Source organism: Agrilus planipennis, unplaced genomic scaffold, assembly GCF_000699045.2.
Source record: "Agrilus planipennis isolate EAB-ADULT unplaced genomic scaffold, Apla_2.0 scaffold18, whole genome shotgun sequence".
In the NCBI taxonomy this organism is placed as follows: Eukaryota; Metazoa; Arthropoda; class Insecta; order Coleoptera; family Buprestidae; genus Agrilus; species Agrilus planipennis.
The window spans coordinates 349,353-370,821 of NW_020438920.1; the positions used below are offsets into that span (position 1 = coordinate 349,353).

At 34.5% G+C, this 21,469-nt stretch overlaps 2 protein-coding genes across 3 annotated transcripts in view; both read right to left on the reverse strand.

The window, feature by feature from the left end:
• Nucleotides 1–21,469, reverse strand: part of LOC108744112 (axin) — a 35,826-nt gene that overhangs the window by 9,834 nt on the left and 4,523 nt on the right. For both annotated transcript variants that reach the window (XM_025973784.1, XM_025973783.1), the window contains exons 2-6: nucleotides 7,648–7,944; nucleotides 7,276–7,570; nucleotides 6,957–7,152; nucleotides 6,398–6,572; nucleotides 6,217–6,254 (exon numbers count right to left, since the gene is read on the reverse strand). In XM_025973784.1, coding sequence (XP_025829569.1) covers nucleotides 6,217–6,254; nucleotides 6,398–6,572; nucleotides 6,957–7,152; nucleotides 7,276–7,570; nucleotides 7,648–7,837 — 894 coding nt within the window. In that variant the 5' untranslated portion in view covers nucleotides 7,838–7,944. The remainder of the gene's footprint in view (nucleotides 1–6,216; nucleotides 6,255–6,397; nucleotides 6,573–6,956; nucleotides 7,153–7,275; nucleotides 7,571–7,647; nucleotides 7,945–21,469) is intronic.
• On the reverse strand, nucleotides 17,993–19,377 carry LOC112904230. The gene is given in 3 exon segments (XM_025973767.1): nucleotides 17,993–18,672; nucleotides 18,830–18,964; nucleotides 19,339–19,377. Coding segments are annotated over 3 exon segments (591 nt in total). The 3' UTR covers nucleotides 17,993–18,255.

A 21,469-nucleotide genomic window follows, 5' to 3' on the forward strand; every position in this document is an offset into this window, starting at 1 on the left:
CTTATACGATAAATCCGGGTGATCTTTGGCCCTGTGGCAGTAATTGCGGTACATCTTTCGTATGCAGATAACTTCCGCAGGGCTTGTCGTGAGACAGTAATTACACGCCATATGTCAGGGCTAAACTGATGGTACCGATTGGTTTCAGACGTTCAACCAATAGACGACCCGTCTCGCTTTATTTTCCGCCGTTTTACCCTTTGTTTAGAGACTCCTGTCCGCCACGAACATGTATTAAGAAAGGGTCTTTGTCTGATCCGACATGCAATCACACTGTGGAAAACGTGACTTTTAAAACGAAAAGGTCGAGTCGTTTCAGCTAAACCATTTCAGACTAAAAATACCAATAGCTTTTGGACGTAACAATGAAATATCTACCATAAAAACTTAGGAAGATTTAACGTAATTTTAAAATTAGGTACCTGTAATATTCATTATAGGATAAAGCATCTTCAATGTTATTTTGCTTTTCTTTGAGTAAACTTTTGATACCAAAAAGGGTCTCTTTCCTAGCACACTTGTCTAAATTATTTATTAATGAATAATATTAAAAGAATCAATAAAATAATAATTTTGAATAGAGAACTTTGTTACAAAATTAATGTTGCCCAAATGATCAATCATACGACTATTGGAAATGAAGTCATTATAAGGTATTGTGAGAATTTAACCACGGAAAAGAACCTGCCTACCTAATCAACAGAATGTGTTGATCATACCTACCTAATGTTTAACGTATAAAGGATCCATACAACGAAAAATTATCAATCAGGTATCAAACAGATATAATATTTAGATAAATTAGTATCACTAAATACAGAACAATATTTTATTATTGATTAATATTGAACGTTTTATTGAGCTTTGATGAAAAAACGAACGAATTCAGTTGACGTTGCCTTTCCATTAAAAAGATAAGTGACAGGATATAACGATTTTTAAATACTTTCCAGGTTTCAACTTTTCATGACAATCCACTAAAATAGTTACATAACAGCATTACAGTCTAGGAGAATTGAGAAGCGAACAAAGGGAAGTTCGGTTAGGAATTACATACAATAATCAAAGAAAGGGCATCATCTTTTGAAAAATATGACTTGGTATAGGCAACTAGAGAAACCACACAAACTGACGTTTGTTATATCTTATGTTCAGTCATATTTTCTTAGGATCCTAAACTAAACGAACCCTCAGAATCTTTTGAGCAAAACGAAACACCTTTGGATTACATGCAATAGAATATCGCTATGTTAGGCTGCTCGTGTATACGAGTACCGAGCAGTTTTTAATTCGCAATTATGAAGCTGTCTCGATTATTTTTTTATATAAGAAAACTCTTATTGCTACAATAATGTTAATAACACATTAATACGTAGTCCAGTCGGTACGACATGTATGCTGAATGAACGTCAACATTCAAGGATGTCAAAGAGAATCGAGAGGGAGTCATTTCAAGTCTTTTTAATGATCAAATAATTGCTTGGACAGATTAGCTTCGAGCATTGTCGAACGGTTAAAAAGCTAAAAGCTCTTACTAAAGTTACCGACTACTGGGCTTGGTCACAGAGACGACAACATTCTACGCAACAATAAAAACTGATTCCTCTTCCCAATGGGTAGAATTCCTTTAAGGAGCCATACCAAGAAAGAGGAGCGGACAGGCGAAATGTGGTGTTACAGGCGAATGATGAGGATACCATGGACAGTGAAGGTTAGAAATGAAGAGGTATTAGAAACAGTAGGAGAACAGAGGGCGACATAGAAGTCAATAAGAGATGGGTGAGGTTAGGTTTGTAGGACATCTCCGCAGGCACGAAGGGCAGTAGATGCAGACCCAGGTTAGATTACTGTTCACAACTTGTTAAGGATGTGGTATGTTCCAGTTTTAGGGAAATGCGAAGATTAGCTCAGGATAGGAAAGAGTGGAGGTGCGTGTCCAACCAGTTTTAGGATTGACGACACTTGATGATGATATTATTATGCTAGGTACTTTGTAGTACAAGGGCTGAGGTAATCTTATTATGGGAATGGTCTCTCTAAACGGCACGTGTCAAATATTTTATCCCACTTTCGTCCTGTGGAGTCACTATTCAAGGTATCTACAGTTCTAGCGTTACTAGGATTGCAATGCAATTCGCTGCGGCTAGCGAGTCTAATAGCATGCGATTCTACAACTACCTGACTATTTAAACGTATAACTACCAACGACAATGGTGCCCATCCCTCCATATTTGGACGGATCCAACTGGTATTAATCAATAAAAGTTCTTTAATAATAATCTCACAATTTTCTTTTATTGGTCCATCTGAATCAAGATATTTATTGTATCGTCAATAAATTAATACGTGAAGATATAGATATTGTTTATCAATGTTCGTCTTTCATCACTAAAATTCAGTTTTTTGATGATAATTATTATCATGTTTATGCTATAATGCGAAGGAAAGCGTGCAACTTGAAAATGGCTTTTTGATGTATAAATAAATAAAACTTGACAAATCCCAAGAACTGTTTCAATGATTAAAACATCGCGACAAAATTACTCGATAGAATGCCATTTCGAGATAGAACTCCGTCGTTCCCAGTTGCTAATAGAGGTAAACTCAAGAGTATGGAAAACTGATCAGTAATCACCTGATCGCAATTTAATAGGACTTATTAAGGTACCTTGAAACTAATAACGAATATATGAATGATTAACCAAGCACTAATAGAAAGCTCATATTGTTGCTTGCACGATAAAACCTGTCGTTATATCCCTTTATCATTTAATCCTTAAATTAATACAAATTAATTAATAACAAAAATTACTCTAAATTCCACACACGCAATTCTGTTCATATCGTTGACCTTGAAGGGAAAACAAGGTCATAATATTTTTATTATAACAAAATGAAACGGATAAGCATTCATCATGATCATATGATCATAGGATTGTTAATCCTAACACTGGTCGGACACGCATCTTCGCTCTTTCCTATTCTGAGCTAATCTTCGCATTTCCCTAAGCTGGAACACCTCAAATCCGTAACTATTTGTGAACATCAATCTAATCTAGATCTACCTCTACTCCTTTTTGCGCCTGTTTCAATTTCTAATACTAAGTAGCTCTTCATGCCTAGGAAGGTTTCCTACCAACCTATCTTGCCCATTTCTTATTGACTTCCATAGCGCTCTCTGTTCTCTTACTCTTTCTAAAACCTGCTCATTTCGAAAACTTCTAACCTTTTCTTTTCCGCCGTGCCCACCGTCCATGTTTCGCATTCGAATTTTTCCGAGTAGATATGTATTCAGTTTCCCCCAAAAATCAGTCTCCCAAAACGTACAGTTACATTATAATCAAATTTTTGAACTAGGAATTTACGGTTTTCAGATTTTTCCTTTTACTTGTGTGTAACATTGCTTCTTACCAAATTTCATGATTCTAGGTCAACAGAAAGAATCCTTTTGACTTAGAAATTTGATTTTTTTACATCTCTTGCAAATCTGAGTATCTATATTATATATAAAAATGAAAGTTTGTCTGTATTTCCTTTAGAGAATCGTAAACTATGCATTTGATCATGTGATGATCTTTAGCAAAGTTGTTGTTGCAAATAAATATCGGATTGAAACGAAACCCTGTAATGTCACAATTTTTTCGAAATGAACAAAATCAATAAAATGACTCAAAATGAATTGAATATTTGTGTAACGTCTTTCCTTCAAATTTATTTTAGTTGGTGGCGTAACAATGCGCACAGGGTACAGCTAGTTTCATATAAATTTCAACTTGATACCTTAAAAAATATTAACTGAAAGTTCAAATCAAAAATTATAAAACAGAACTAGATGTATATTTTGTACAATACCTAGTTCTAAGTCTTCAGATCTAACGAAATCGTAACCTTAAAACTTTTGAAAAGTGGTAGAACCGACTGTTGCGAAGAGTGATTTAACTGGTATAAATGTATGTATGTCGACAGCAAGCAACGTTTCCGAGAGCGAGAGAAGAGAAGGGACGAGAGAATCGGCGGCGCCTTTCATGTTGCTTTGTCCGCGACCAAGGTGCACTTGGCGGCCCCTTTAGCACCAGCGATGATTTCAAATCGCGGCGCTATTACCGCCGCCTTCAGAAAGAACGTTTCTGAATGACCTGGTCCAAGCCTGGCGGCCACTTTTAATTTCAACTGAACTCGCAATAAAGACGACGCGACGTATAATACGAATTATAGGTGCCTACCTACATTATGATTAAGACAAAAGTTTCATTAAAAATTTTCGATTGTGAGATATCGTATAACCTTCTAAATAACTTTTTTTAACGCTTTACAACATGTCAAGATTATACAGGATGTTCCAAACATATGGAGTGTAAGTACGTTGGTACCTATTACCTACTTTTTTCAAGAAATATTTTAAAAAGAATGCTTCAGATAATGATTTTTAAGTTATTTTAGGTATTTGCCATACAATCTTATATTTACTATCGGTTCTGCGGCATGCACCTTTGATGTTTCAAATGTAACATTACGACTTTTCGTTTACTTTTAAATTTAGGTCATGATTGCACTCCTGAAAACAAGGGTTGGAACGGATATCCGCATCCGCAACTGCGGATGATCTGCAGGAATTTTAATATCCACAGCCTCGTCCGCATCCGCAAAGATAAATTGTTTGAAATCCACATCCTCATCCAGATCCGCACATCCTGATGAGAATACTGAGCAGATATTTGTTGTACTAAAATGATACAAACAGTATCCAATTTTAAAGTGTCTCAGATATTTGAAAATGAATTGAGTTCTCAAAATGTATGAAAATGAAAGGACTAAATAATACTAACAATTCTACTAAGTAACGATAAAACGAAATATCCATATACTCATCCGCATCCGCTAAAGCACATACATAACAATTGTACTGAAAATCCTCTACTTCGGATTAGCTTAGAAGTTTGTCTATATAGTTTTTCGCTTAGTACGAATGTGACCATGAAAGTGCTTGCAAGAGTCCACAACTACCCAGGCAATCTTGAAATGAAATCATGATAAAAACATTAAAAATTGTTACCCCAGTTAACAAAAAAATAATTATTGAACGCTATTTCTTATGATTTTGAACACAATTGCTTCAATTTGGTTCCTTAGCATCATCAAGTTACGATTACACCAACGAAGTGTTACCGTGGTCTTGTCCTTCCAAGGCAATTTGAGATACCAAATGCTATTGTAACCTTCGAATTGCAAAATATGTTCGGAAGTACGATTTTGATTATAATAACTTCCCTATGACTAGGGTTGCCATCCGTCCGGGTTTCCCCGGATTTGTCCTCGTTTAGAGGGCATCCGGGGAGCGTCCGGGGGGGGGGGCTTCATTTGTAGTCCTGGTTTAAAAATTTAAAGTCTTGGGCCGCCCGCGACACACGTAAAAAAAATCTAACTGATTATTAAAACAATTTGTAACAAACTGTAATACGATTCTGTTTTGTTAGGNTACTGCACGACACCAAATCAAAACGTTGTAAGAAATAATTACTATTTCATTTAAACAATTTTAAGCTCTAAATGTGAGTTAGCCAATATTCTTGAATTTTATTTGTTTTGAGTATAATTTTAAAAGTTAAAAAAGTAATAAAACACTGTAATTCAATAGGCTCTAAAACTATAAGACCTTTAGATATTACAAAACATTTACTAATGTATGTAACTTTACTGTAGTAAAACAAGTGTGATTTTTATTCCACGAAAAGACGTATCAGGGGTAAATTTATTCACCTTTTAGTTTGGTAGATGATACAATATATACATACATAGTAACAGCAACATTAATATCGATTTATAATTAGATGTCAATATTCCAAATATTACTACAGTAATTTTAAAAAAAATTGATTTAGCTTACCATTTATTAAAAAAAAGATTAAATTCATGCAAAAACTCAACTCGTTTTAAGTAAAAAAAAAATAAATTACTAATATTTCTTTTAAACTTTACATAATAGGAATTATGTAATACTTCTGCACCAAAGATAATTCTTCATAATGTCTCAATAAACTATTGCAAAAAAAAATTAAAGCTCGCAATGAAGCTTTTGCTAACTAGAATGCAGCTAAATTTTATACAAAGAAACACAACATACCCTGCAAACGCTTCAGGTTTAGGCCTAACGTCTAGGGCTCTTCTCCTTTGAGTTACTAAAAGTATATCTTTTGTTAAACGTACGGGAACACCCATGTTTGGGGTGTGATATCCTGTACTCATACATGCTGTACCTGTAAAAAAAGCATTTAAAAGACAGGACAACAAATATTTAACACAGTAATGACATGTTACATGTGTATTGTTTTGTCTCCAAAAAATATAAACTGTTTGTTATAAAAAAGTGATATTTGATATTGAAATAATTTTTCATTACCAGGAGCATGACTTAAAGGGGCAGAGAAGCTAGGAACAAACTCCATATCTTCATGAAGGGTAGGAAGGGGACCAATACTGCTAGCTAAATTTGTAGGATCTCTGGTGCTTATTGAACTGCTAGACGAACTCGACGAACTACTAAAATCACTGCTGTTGGTCGGATTTTGAACGGTCTGTATTTAAAAAGAAAAAAAATCAAATATAAACGTTTAAAATAAAACTGAATCCATTCTAAAAACCAAAGAACGCATACTTGTTTTTGTTTTTATAAATGGAAAGGACAATATGCCTTTAACGACAAGAAGATTTAGATTAGATTTAGGTCTAGATAACATGATTTAAATATGACAAAAATGCAATCAAATAATTAATCTCTTACAAATACTATCTCGACTTCTGTAAACGCCGACAAACTGATTGATGAGACCGTAAATAAAACATAATTGCCTTTTTTTTAGATGACATTTCAAATAATAATACTAACTGCGAATTTTTATATTTATCCGAATTTTAAGTTTCAAATACTTTTTAAGTATGTAAGAAATTAATAAATTTACCTGAACATGGTGAAGATAGATTTCACTTTTTAAAAAATTCGGATATGTGGTTTTACTAATAAGACTTTCCACCTGCGCCTGCGCTTCATCGAAGAGAGCAACGGGGGCATTCAGGGAGGACGACGATTTCACCTGCCTCGCTACCTCTCGTCGGAGTTCTTCGGATATAGGAAGGGAAGATTTTAGAAAAAATCGTCTGCAAAAGCACAATAAAATCTCAATAGTATTTCAAAGTACTTAAATTTGTAACTTCTAATAAATATGTATTAAACATATGTAGGTACATATAATAATTAATTTTATTTATGATTATACTTACTTGTAAATTGCTTTGATGATTTGTTGAACCCTTTCCAGTTCGCTCTGATTTCGCAATCCTTCACAGGCAAACCAAAAGTCGAGAGCATCCGCGTGAGATTGTCCTTCAGATTTAAGGTACTGGCGAAATAGTTGAACACCATCTGGATCCTCCAGAAGCTGATACAAGGAGCAAGCCCAACGAAGACAGGCTGGAGGAGAAGCGCTGTCACAGGGTGTTCGAGGCCGGTCATGTCTTGACGACGGTCTTGAACGAGAATTTCCTTCAGGGTCAAAACCCATAGAGGAGCTGACTTCTATATATAACATAAAGTAGTAAAATTTTTTTAATATAATAGATTTTTACTATTTATCATAGAACATAATTACGCACCAGCTGGATATTTATGTTTTTTGGGTACTGGCGATGGCACCTTGTGCCTAACCCATTCCATGGGGGAAGACCAGTCATTGACGCAATACTCCCTCTCCTCGCCGGGTACCGGAGGCCTAGGTGAGTTTTCATTGAAGGTATTGTCATAGGCGTGTTTCACCTTAACTTTCTCGCGACTTCTGTCGCTCATATTAACTACTATTTGTGGGGTTACAAATAAGTACCCCTTTTGTTGTATAAGTATCACTGAAAAATGGGATCCTGGGTGGCTTTTTAGACATTATGGTGGCTTTTTACCTGTAACAATAATTACTTCGTTAAGTACTTGTAAATATAAAACTTTAATTAAACATATTATTTCAACGTAAAGTAAGAAATAAAAAAAATAACAAAATAAAACAAACCATAAATAATTTAGTTGGTTCCTATTTTCAATTTTATAGATATTAGTAAAATATGTACTATTAGTATTTCATAAAATAGAAACTTAACAATTGTAAAATGTTTATATGCAATTGTAGTTTTTCCCAAATTAATAGCAAAACAAAAAGAAATAAATAAATAAGGAATTCAATAAAAAAGGGGAGTGGTATATAACAGCAGATCGATAGACTCAAGAACTATTCGCATTCAATCAAACAATGAACAACCATATCGATTCGAAGCTGCTGCATGCACAATGGCTGCTTTTTATATCTTCCCTGCAACCATCTCATAATTCTTAAATGATCTGTTATGAAATACAATAAGGTCTCAGTCAGGTAAAAGTAAATAAGATTCATGTAAAATCTACGTTAATTCAATAAAAAAATACTTTAATACTAATAAAAAAATGTTTCAATAAGAAAAAAAGAAACTAAAACCTAATCTAATTAAAGAAAAATTTAATAAGCATGAAACTCTATATCACACTAAATAATTTTACCTGAATTCAGGTAGCTTACATGCCATACAAAAGAACAATCAACAAAGGATCAAAACTCATACCTGTCAAAACATATCAAAAAGGCCATAAAAGATGAGTTTTAATATTGTTTAAAATAATGCCAATTATATTTAAAGTTTTTCAATTCAAAATCATAACACAAAATGGAAAAAAAGATTTATCGTAGTTACCCAATTCATGGTGAAGACCATAACGGAATGACTCCAAATCACACTAAAAACTTTGTAAACAGCAGCAATACCATAATATTATTTTGCTGTCAGATGCAATCAAGTTAAATGAACCAAGCTTTATGATGGACAGCTAAATAGTAAGTAGTATGCCTGATATTAATAATGAGTTACCCCAAGTAAACCGAACAGCCTGCGCAGACTAAAATCTACACCGATCAATGTTGGCAATATATAATATGAGGGGCCCCCCTTATTTAACAATAGATTTATCCTCTGAAACTATTTACAAAAAGTCTTATAGCACTTTCTTATTTTTTTGAGAAACCTTTTTTTATGTTACAATCCGTATAATGTTTTTAGGTAATATTTTTTATTTATTCCAGTGGAGGTTTTCAAATATGCCTTATATTCAACGTAGAATCTCTTATGTAATTGAAAACTGTCTTTTATCTTATGGAACTTCAATATTTCATTGAAATGCATTTTCAGGTATCAAAGTTCTTCTAAAACAGAAAAAATATGCACTTTTTACTTAAATTTACTATTTTATGTTGTAATACCTTCGCACAATAACTGTAAAATGTAATGAACAACTTCCGTGTTTGTGAAAACAAAACATAACAATTTAGAAAGTTCCCCGAAAGTGTTTGAATTTCAAAATAATTACGTAATACGCAATAGCACTACATATCGCCATCTATGTAGTGGAAGACAAAACGTCGCGACCGTGACAGCGGTGACAGTATTCAGTGGATGTTTGCACGATAAATCAGTTATAAAAGTACAGATGGCTCAACACACATATAATACCTATAATTATTAATTTCCCCAGCTTCAGCCTTCAAATTTCAAAAAAAAAAACGGGTCTCAATTGACTATATCTTTTGTGTCAAGTTACGCAATTTCTTCGTGAATCGATATTTATGATGATTTTTTATTGAATAGATTAGATAGAATTCTCAAGACTGGTCCCATTTAAATTTGAAGAAAATATTACACCTCCAAGGATTGAAAACTAAAAGATAATAAAAAAGTAGTTGGAGAAATTAACCCAGCCTCATTGTACCCATTTTAGTCAGATCTTTTTAACTGTACTTTTAATTTTGTTTTATCTAAGGACTGAAATCAGTTTTTATACAATATAGGTATTTAAAGTATGTATACACATATTTTTATAAATAATGTTTTAAATAAAGTATACATAGAAACAGGGACATGGGCAGCATTTTTTCGCATGAGCCAAGGGTGGGTCACACCGTTGTAGATTTTTAAGTTACATGTAGGTAACCCAAGACGCCTACAGTTCAGTAAAAATTCAGTGTAGATAAAACAACAAGCGCATAATCTCAAATGCGTATGTAATTTTTCATCACCCTGGTCATGGGTCATGATCATCGACAAAAAAAATTAGGAAAATCAATGGAAATTTTTGCATTATTAAATAAAAACGCCACATAAATTTCTATTAAGTAAAGCGAATTGAAATTGAATGCTTAGGATTTTAAATTTTATGTTATATCGGGTTGAGTTAATAGTCAAACTAATTCAACACATATCCAAAACTATCAATGCATGGGCCTTGGCTCTCCCAGGGTCATCCGTAGGTAGCTACGTCCCGAACATGAAATTGATATAGGTATAATTTAATCTTCGGTTTATAAGGTACCTTAATAATTCCTACGTCAAAAAATACTACTCAGCGTTATTTTATCAAATTCTGAGACTTCTGGACAACGAGAATGAATAGTGGGTAGGCCGTACGATAGCTGGTGACATTGACGGTCACTGTAGCGAAAATAAAAAGCAACATGAAGAAGAACGTTACGCATGTATGACGTTGATAGTCCCGTGTATATGTATTTGTGCGTATATGAATGTGTGTATATTATAGTATACATATGATGGCCTGTTTGCTGGCGGTAGATGAAGAAAAAGACACGGCTTCTTTGAGGCCTCGACAACATCAAGGAGGTAGCGGTCCGCTGTTGTTTGCCGCGGTTGCTGACCCACGAAGGGAGTTCAAACATTCCAGCGGCCACTAAAAAGTTGCCATTCACATGTTGTAAATAAACGGGGTGAAAATTCAAACGAACAGAGAACGGGAATGAAAATCACTACAGATTGTAAAAGTATGCTTGCTTATAGCTTATACGATAAATCCGGGTGATCTTTGGCCCTGTGGCAGTAATTGCGGTACATCTTTCGTATGCAGATAACTTCCGCAGGGCTTGTCGTGAGACAGTAATTACACGCCATATGTCAGGGCTAAACTGATGGTACCGATTGGTTTCAGACGTTCAACCAATAGACGACCCGTCTCGCTTTATTTTCCGCCGTTTTACCCTTTGTTTAGAGACTCCTGTCCGCCACGAACATGTATTAAGAAAGGGTCTTTGTCTGATCCGACATGCAATCACACTGTGGAAAACGTGACTTTTAAAACGAAAAGGTCGAGTCGTTTCAGCTAAACCATTTCAGACTAAAAATACCAATAGCTTTTGGACGTAACAATGAAATATCTACCATAAAAACTTAGGAAGATTTAACGTAATTTTAAAATTAGGTACCTGTAATATTCATTATAGGATAAAGCATCTTCAATGTTATTTTGCTTTTCTTTGAGTAAACTTTTGATACCAAAAAGGGTCTCTTTCCTAGCACACTTGTCTAAATTATTTATTAATGAATAATATTAAAAGAATCAATAAAATAATAATTTTGAATAGAGAACTTTGTTACAAAATTAATGTTGCCCAAATGATCAATCATACGACTATTGGAAATGAAGTCATTATAAGGTATTGTGAGAATTTAACCACGGAAAAGAACCTGCCTACCTAATCAACAGAATGTGTTGATCATACCTACCTAATGTTTAACGTATAAAGGATCCATACAACGAAAAATTATCAATCAGGTATCAAACAGATATAATATTTAGATAAATTAGTATCACTAAATACAGAACAATATTTTATTATTGATTAATATTGAACGTTTTATTGAGCTTTGATGAAAAAACGAACGAATTCAGTTGACGTTGCCTTTCCATTAAAAAGATAAGTGACAGGATATAACGATTTTTAAATACTTTCCAGGTTTCAACTTTTCATGACAATCCACTAAAATAGTTACATAACAGCATTACAGTCTAGGAGAATTGAGAAGCGAACAAAGGGAAGTTCGGTTAGGAATTACATACAATAATCAAAGAAAGGGCATCATCTTTTGAAAAATATGACTTGGTATAGGCAACTAGAGAAACCACACAAACTGACGTTTGTTATATCTTATGTTCAGTCATATTTTCTTAGGATCCTAAACTAAACGAACCCTCAGAATCTTTTGAGCAAAACGAAACACCTTTGGATTACATGCAATAGAATATCGCTATGTTAGGCTGCTCGTGTATACGAGTACCGAGCAGTTTTTAATTCGCAATTATGAAGCTGTCTCGATTATTTTTTTATATAAGAAAACTCTTATTGCTACAATAATGTTAATAACACATTAATACGTAGTCCAGTCGGTACGACATGTATGCTGAATGAACGTCAACATTCAAGGATGTCAAAGAGAATCGAGAGGGAGTCATTTCAAGTCTTTTTAATGATCAAATAATTGCTTGGACAGATTAGCTTCGAGCATTGTCGAACGGTTAAAAAGCTAAAAGCTCTTACTAAAGTTACCGACTACTGGGCTTGGTCACAGAGACGACAACATTCTACGCAACAATAAAAACTGATTCCTCTTCCCAATGGGTAGAATTCCTTTAAGGAGCCATACCAAGAAAGAGGAGCGGACAGGCGAAATGTGGTGTTACAGGCGAATGATGAGGATACCATGGACAGTGAAGGTTAGAAATGAAGAGGTATTAGAAACAGTAGGAGAACAGAGGGCGACATAGAAGTCAATAAGAGATGGGTGAGGTTAGGTTTGTAGGACATCTCCGCAGGCACGAAGGGCAGTAGATGCAGACCCAGGTTAGATTACTGTTCACAACTTGTTAAGGATGTGGTATGTTCCAGTTTTAGGGAAATGCGAAGATTAGCTCAGGATAGGAAAGAGTGGAGGTGCGTGTCCAACCAGTTTTAGGATTGACGACACTTGATGATGATATTATTATGCTAGGTACTTTGTAGTACAAGGGCTGAGGTAATCTTATTATGGGAATGGTCTCTCTAAACGGCACGTGTCAAATATTTTATCCCACTTTCGTCCTGTGGAGTCACTATTCAAGGTATCTACAGTTCTAGCGTTACTAGGATTGCAATGCAATTCGCTGCGGCTAGCGAGTCTAATAGCATGCGATTCTACAACTACCTGACTATTTAAACGTATAACTACCAACGACAATGGTGCCCATCCCTCCATATTTGGACGGATCCAACTGGTATTAATCAATAAAAGTTCTTTAATAATAATCTCACAATTTTCTTTTATTGGTCCATCTGAATCAAGATATTTATTGTATCGTCAATAAATTAATACGTGAAGATATAGATATTGTTTATCAATGTTCGTCTTTCATCACTAAAATTCAGTTTTTTGATGATAATTATTATCATGTTTATGCTATAATGCGAAGGAAAGCGTGCAACTTGAAAATGGCTTTTTGATGTATAAATAAATAAAACTTGACAAATCCCAAGAACTGTTTCAATGATTAAAACATCGCGACAAAATTACTCGATAGAATGCCATTTCGAGATAGAACTCCGTCGTTCCCAGTTGCTAATAGAGGTAAACTCAAGAGTATGGAAAACTGATCAGTAATCACCTGATCGCAATTTAATAGGACTTATTAAGGTACCTTGAAACTAATAACGAATATATGAATGATTAACCAAGCACTAATAGAAAGCTCATATTGTTGCTTGCACGATAAAACCTGTCGTTATATCCCTTTATCATTTAATCCTTAAATTAATACAAATTAATTAATAACAAAAATTACTCTAAATTCCACACACGCAATTCTGTTCATATCGTTGACCTTGAAGGGAAAACAAGGTCATAATATTTTTATTATAACAAAATGAAACGGATAAGCATTCATCATGATCATATGATCATAGGATTGTTAATCCTAACACTGGTCGGACACGCATCTTCGCTCTTTCCTATTCTGAGCTAATCTTCGCATTTCCCTAAGCTGGAACACCTCAAATCCGTAACTATTTGTGAACATCAATCTAATCTAGATCTACCTCTACTCCTTTTTGCGCCTGTTTCAATTTCTAATACTAAGTAGCTCTTCATGCCTAGGAAGGTTTCCTACCAACCTATCTTGCCCATTTCTTATTGACTTCCATAGCGCTCTCTGTTCTCTTACTCTTTCTAAAACCTGCTCATTTCGAAAACTTCTAACCTTTTCTTTTCCGCCGTGCCCACCGTCCATGTTTCGCATTCGAATTTTTCCGAGTAGATATGTATTCAGTTTCCCCCAAAAATCAGTCTCCCAAAACGTACAGTTACATTATAATCAAATTTTTGAACTAGGAATTTACGGTTTTCAGATTTTTCCTTTTACTTGTGTGTAACATTGCTTCTTACCAAATTTCATGATTCTAGGTCAACAGAAAGAATCCTTTTGACTTAGAAATTTGATTTTTTTACATCTCTTGCAAATCTGAGTATCTATATTATATATAAAAATGAAAGTTTGTCTGTATTTCCTTTAGAGAATCGTAAACTATGCATTTGATCATGTGATGTGCTTTTCTTTAGCAAAGTTGTTGTTGCAAATAAATATCGGATTGAAACGAAACCCTGTAATGTCACAATTTTTTCGAAATGAACAAAATCAATAAAATGACTCAAAATGAATTGAATATTTGTGTAACGTCTTTCCTTCAAATTTATTTTAGTTGGTGGCGTAACAATGCGCACAGGGTACAGCTAGTTTCATATAAATTTCAACTTGATACCTTAAAAAATATTAACTGAAAGTTCAAATCAAAAATTATAAAACAGAACTAGATGTATATTTTGTACAATACCTAGTTCTAAGTCTTCAGATCTAACGAAATCGTAACCTTAAAACTTTTGAAAAGTGGTAGAACCGACTGTTGCGAAGAGTGATTTAACTGGTATAAATGTATGTATGTCGACAGCAAGCAACGTTTCCGAGAGCGAGAGAAGAGAAGGGACGAGAGAATCGGCGGCGCCTTTCATGTTGCTTTGTCCGCGACCAAGGTGCACTTGGCGGCCCCTTTAGCACCAGCGATGATTTCAAATCGCGGCGCTATTACCGCCGCCTTCAGAAAGAACGTTTCTGAATGACCTGGTCCAAGCCTGGCGGCCACTTTTAATTTCAACTGAACTCGCAATAAAGACGACGCGACGTATAATACGAATTATAGGTGCCTACCTACATTATGATTAAGACAAAAGTTTCATTAAAAATTTTCGATTGTGAGATATCGTATAACCTTCTAAATAACTTTTTTTAACGCTTTACAACATGTCAAGATTATACAGGATGTTCCAAACATATGGAGTGTAAGTACGTTGGTACCTATTACCTACTTTTTTCAAGAAATATTTTAAAAAGAATGCTTCAGATAATGATTTTTAAGTTATTTTAGGTATTTGCCATACAATCTTATATTTACTATCGGTTCTGCGGCATGCACCTTTGATGTTTCAAATGTAACATTACGACTTTTCGTTTACTTTTAAATTTAGGTCATGATTGCACTCCTGAAAACAAGGGTTGGAACGGATATCCGCATCCGCAACTGCGGATGATCTGCAGGAATTTTAATATCCACAGCCTCGTCCGCATCCGCAAAGATAAATTGTTTGAAATCCACATCCTCATCCAGATCCGCACATCCTGATGAGAATACTGAGCAGATATTTGTTGTACTAAAATGATACAAACAGTATCCAATTTTAAAGTGTCTCAGATATTTGAAAATGAATTGAGTTCTCAAAATGTATGAAAATGAAAGGACTAAATAATACTAACAATTCTACTAAGTAACGATAAAACGAAATATCCATATACTCATCCGCATCCGCTAAAGCACATACATAACAATTGTACTGAAAATCCTCTACTTCGGATTAGCTTAGAAGTTTGTCTATATAGTTTTTCGCTTAGTACGAATGTGACCATGAAAGTGCTTGCAAGAGTCCACAACTACCCAGGCAATCTTGAAATGAAATCATGATAAAAACATTAAAAATTGTTACCCCAGTTAACAAAAAAATAATTATTGAACGCTATTTCTTATGATTTTGAACACAATTGCTTCAATTTGGTTCCTTAGCATCATCAAGTTACGATTACACCAACGAAGTGTTACCGTGGTCTTGTCCTTCCAAGGCAATTTGAGATACCAAATGCTATTGTAACCTTCGAATTGCAAAATATGTTCGGAAGTACGATTTTGATTATAATAACTTCCCTATGACTAGGGTTGCCATCCGTCCGGGTTTCCCCGGATTTGTCCTCGTTTAGAGGGCATCCGGGGAGCGTCCGGGGGGGGGGGCTTCATTTGTAGTCCTGGTTTAAAAATTTAAAGTCTTGGGCCGCCCGCGACACACGTAAAAAAAATCTAACTGATTATTAAAACAATTTGTAACAAACTGTAATAAGATTCTGTTTTGTTAGGTACCTTGAAAATGATGATAAAGAATGACTAAATTTAATTTTAAGGTTCGAAAATAAATAAAATGGTGACTTATGACATTTTCAACTGTTTTTGGTTACACTGATTATGTTTAAAAAAACTTGTTGACATGTCCCGGTTCTGGACTCTAAAATCCGAGGTTTTCATGCGTCTTGTCCTGGTTTCCAAATTTTAGAGATGGCAACCCTACCTATGACAGAAGAAGAACAAGAAACCTCAACGTTCCATCTGAAAATCTTCTTAAACTTTTTGTGTTCTTTATTTACCGTTAATAAATTACTAAGTACGTGTTTCTTTTAGACGTAGTACTTAAAACAGCAAAAGATATTCAAATTGGCAGATAATTGTGTACCGTCTCTACCTCTGTACATACCTACATCAACAAGTTTTTGTGGCAAACCATAGCTTTTTTAAGGAAAAGGAAATAAATGATCAACAATGTGGCAAAGGATTAACGAAAACGAGGGGAAATTTCGTATAAGAAAACGACGTTCAAATATATCCTTTGAAGTCATTTTAAAATCGTCGTTTCCTTTTTCGACGGTTAAAGGTGTACCGCAACAAATTAAATAAACTTGCAGAATTGAGAGTGGAGATTCGAGAGTTGTTTCATGCGCCAAGATCAAAGGTACGCGGCCCCTTTTGCAGTCCAAAGGTTCGGAAACACACGCGAAGTGTGCTTTGAAGTCGGAAAGTTGCCGTTGTTGATTCTTTATTTTTCGGTATGCGTCAGACCCTTTATTAAGTTGATACGTGGCTCGTACATTTGCATACGAACGTACTGTGAATATACAGTCAAGTCCTCTTCAACTTTTAGCAGAAATGCCACTTTTGCATTGAATAAAAAATGAATATTGAGTAGATACTTAATAGAAACTGTAGCAGATTTTAGGGCTTGCAAAGCCCAAAACGAATTCTAACTACATTTACTGGTAAAATATGCAGGTAAGGCAAAACGTTCACCGGACACAAAAAATACACATTTCCCTGTCGGCATTTTTTCTTTTCCTGTAAAAAAGGAAAAATGGAAAACGGAAATAATATAGTGAACATGTGGAATGTATCTTTTCAACTACTTCTATCTGATGAAAATATCTCCTGCCTTCCCAAAAAATGTCTTTGAATGCTCAAAATCTTTTGGACAGACCCCTGAAATGCTTTAAAGGTGTACGTCTGCCCTGTACGGGTACAAAACGTAGGCGGTGGACGCGGCGGAAAAGAAAAGGTTAGAAGCGTTTGACATGTACTGTAGTACAGGAGAATGATGAGGATACCGTGTATAAACAAAATTAGAAATGAAGAGGTATTAGAAAGAATAGGGGAACAGAGGACTCTATGGAAGTGAATAAGAAATAGGCGAGATAGGTTGGTTGAACGCCTCCTCAGGCATGAAGGGCTATCATCATCATAAGGTCGTCAGTCCTGAGATAGGTTGGACACGCACCTCCACTCTTTCCTATCCTGAGCTAATTTTCGCATTTACCTAAAACTAGAACATTCCACATCCTTAACTATTTGCGAACAGTGATCTAATCTAGGTCTACCTCTACCCCTCCTAACTGAAGAGCTACTCGGGAGACATATTAGAAACAGAAACAGAAAAAACTTAAGAAAAGAAGAAGTACACTTAGACTAGATTACTGTGTAAAAACAGAAGGATGTGGATGTTCTAGCTTTGGAGAAATGCGAAGATTAATTTAGGATTCGAAAGAGTGAAGGTGCATGTCCAACCACATTGACGAACCTATGCTGATGATAACAAACAAATGGGAAATTCCTGTAGGACAAACAATGCTGTAAATAAAACTGGTAGGTATTAAGATAATATTTCTGAGTTGTCTATTACTTACAATGACACAGATGGTGATTGGTTTCTAAAAACTTTACAGTCGCATAATAAAGAAATCTTAATTAACAGAATAGGTATGTAATAGAGCCTGTTATGATACAGTTTGCATTGATCTAAGCCAGTTCCTGATATTTGTCTTAGACTATGTTTTTCTACAGGGTTTTGGTAGGAGATTGTTACTAATTCATAAAGATTCCATTGGTTCTTTTCTGCCATGATCGGAATTTTAATTTGCATAAAAAGTTTGGTTTGGGTAAATGAATAGTCAGTAATTGGAAGTTCGAAATACTTAGAAACTTCGGTAACATGAATGGTCAGTTCCTGTTCTGAATTCCTTAATTGCCTTTCCAACTTTTCTAGGTCATGTTTTAATATTTCTGAGCGAATGGGGGGTTTTATGGTATTTACGTGGTGTTATAATGTTATGTCTCCTTACTGCTCTAGTTAAAAGTATAATCTTTTTTAAATTTTGATATTCGTTGTATAATGAAATCATCCATCATCATTCGTCTTCTGGAATCAGGCTGTCATATTTTCTGAGAATTTCCGAATTTTCGTTGATATGTTTGACCGATGATGAAAGTCCTTTCGTAAGCGATAGGAGTTGCTGTCTTAGTTGCTTCTAGTTTTTTGTTACCATTTTAAGTTTTTCGTGTGTTATAAGCCCGCAACACCAAGAAAACCCTTCATCAACAAAGAGGGTTACCTGCTACTTTGAGGCAGTATCCATTTCTGTTTATGGAACTGTGTTTTTTACTTGTTTCTTACAATATCTTAAACCCCTTTTCCAGAAGTATCCTTTCGTAGTTTGCATTTACACTAAGCCATACTACGACAAAGACGAGCATACAGCATACATATAAAAGAATTATTATTGAATGTATAACCATTTCCTTATGACTTCAATAAACAAGCAAAATAACCTTGAACATTTAAATATTATTTGAAAAATAAGTCACTCTTGTGAGGTGGTGAAAATTTTCATCTGATTTTTGATATTTAGCGTTTATGATGCTCCATTGCTAATTTTTAGCAGTTTCACTAGACAAATGTACCTCGTACAATTAGTGATTTACTTACTATTTCTTGTGCAACATTAATTTCTTGAATCTTAATCATTTTCATAGTTTTCGGCTAATGATAGTGAATTATAGTACAATTTAAAAATATCGTGATTACACAATTTATGTAATACCTAATTCACTCATTACAACATGAACTTGTCTAGTTCAATTCATCGATTTCATACCCGGATTTAAATTGGAAAAAATGAATTTCACTAATGACGTGTCACTTATGTGAGACCATTACATTTTAAAAACTTATTTGTACGCTTATGCTAAAAATTCCAATGTAAATAGGAATAATAAAAATTCTGCTTCTACAATAATTAAAACTTTATTACTGAGATAGTTATCTTATGTTAAGAAATTAATTTGAAATTGTACAAAAATTACACCAGGAATTTTAGAAACCTGTTTGTTAATTCGATAATTGTTAAATGTTGGATGGATATTACTAAATAAGTATGCCCTGATACACTAATTAACGAAAATGTGATACCTATTCTGGCAGTGTATAATGAAAGGCAGCATTAGCATTTTATCGTCTAATGGTTTTTATGATATGACACCTGACCCATAATATTTTTACGTAACTTTTTCTGTTTTCTTTTTCTCAGATTGCACCTTTCGACTACGAGATGATACTACCTATGTCCGTTGGCCAGAAGGTTCTGGAAGCTTCTGGAGTGGAGACTTTAGAAAAATACATAGGTACAGGAGCGGTGGAAGGTAATTGGGGGTAGGAATTGTAATACTCAAGAAAGCAGAACAGAGTGTAGAAAGTTATTTACAAAAAAAAGCGATACGATAGTTATGGTCTAATTAAATGAATTAAAAAAATCAGTAAAAACGGTAACAGAAAGAAATGGAAAGAAACATACGAGATAGGTTGGTTGGACACCTTCTCAGCCATGAAGGGCTAGACAGAGACATATTAGAAGCAGAAGCAGGAGTTAAGAGGAGCAGAGGTAGACCTAGATTAGATTACTGTTCACAAATAGTTAAGGATGTGGGATATTCTAGATTTAGGTAAATGCGAAGATTAGGCCAGGATAGAAACGAATAGAGGTGAGTGTGCAACCAGTCTTAGGACTGACGACCGTATGATGATGATGAGGATGAACACCATGCAACCTCTTTTGATTGCCAACGCTTAAAAGGACCACGAAAGGGAGAGGTGCATCAATCATTAATAAGATCAAAGCAGAATCCTTGAAGCAGCTAAAAAGTCATACCCAAAACTGAGTTCCAGAAGTGCTTCCAAGTTCTAAGACTGGAAAAGGCAATGACATTGGAAAGGGGCAAAACTGATGCTGATGAATAAATAAAGTTTCTTTTAACAAAAACAGCAATTCCCGTTATTTCTTCATCAAACCTAGTACCTAGTTTAAAAGTGGAATGATATTACTTGATTTTCGTTTAATATTAGTTTGCTAAATATGTTATTTTTTCTTGTGCAATCCCTAAATTGAAAATTAAAAGTGTTGTAGCCTGTTAAGTGGGTACGAGTGCATGCATCAAAGGATTTTCCGATGCCGAACGTGCGTATAAAGGATTTTCATAGCGCGGGAAGCAACAGGTTGGCGAGATGCTGTTGCAGACAGAACAGACGAAGTGGCCGTTACTTCTATTTTAAAATCACCAACAAACTTTTATAGCACTTATTATTTTTTCAAAATACGTAGAATAACATTAATGAAAACCACCACCCACACTAATTTTATACATATGTCATTACCCAACTGGGAACTGGGTTATTAGTGATGATGAAGTACAGAGGAATTCGTTTATTATGACTCCGCCTATATTGGCCAACCGCTTAATATGAAGTTATTGCAGTGTTAAGTTTGATTTTCATATTAAATTCTCTACAGGAAAGTTTGGATATAATGACTCCATTTAGAATGACACATCGTTTATTATGACTGATTCTCAAGAAATTATATCCAGCTATAGTGACCCAAATGATTAATAATATTTTCGCTCATTTTTCTTATGTGTATTGATATTACAATTCATCCTTTTTTCTTTTTTCTGTTAAATATATACAAATTGTAGTTTTTCTGTCTGTTAAACTAAATAACTAAAATAAAAAGTTGCTAATTTTTAAGACTGCTTTGTATGACACCCGCTTATATGACGTGTTT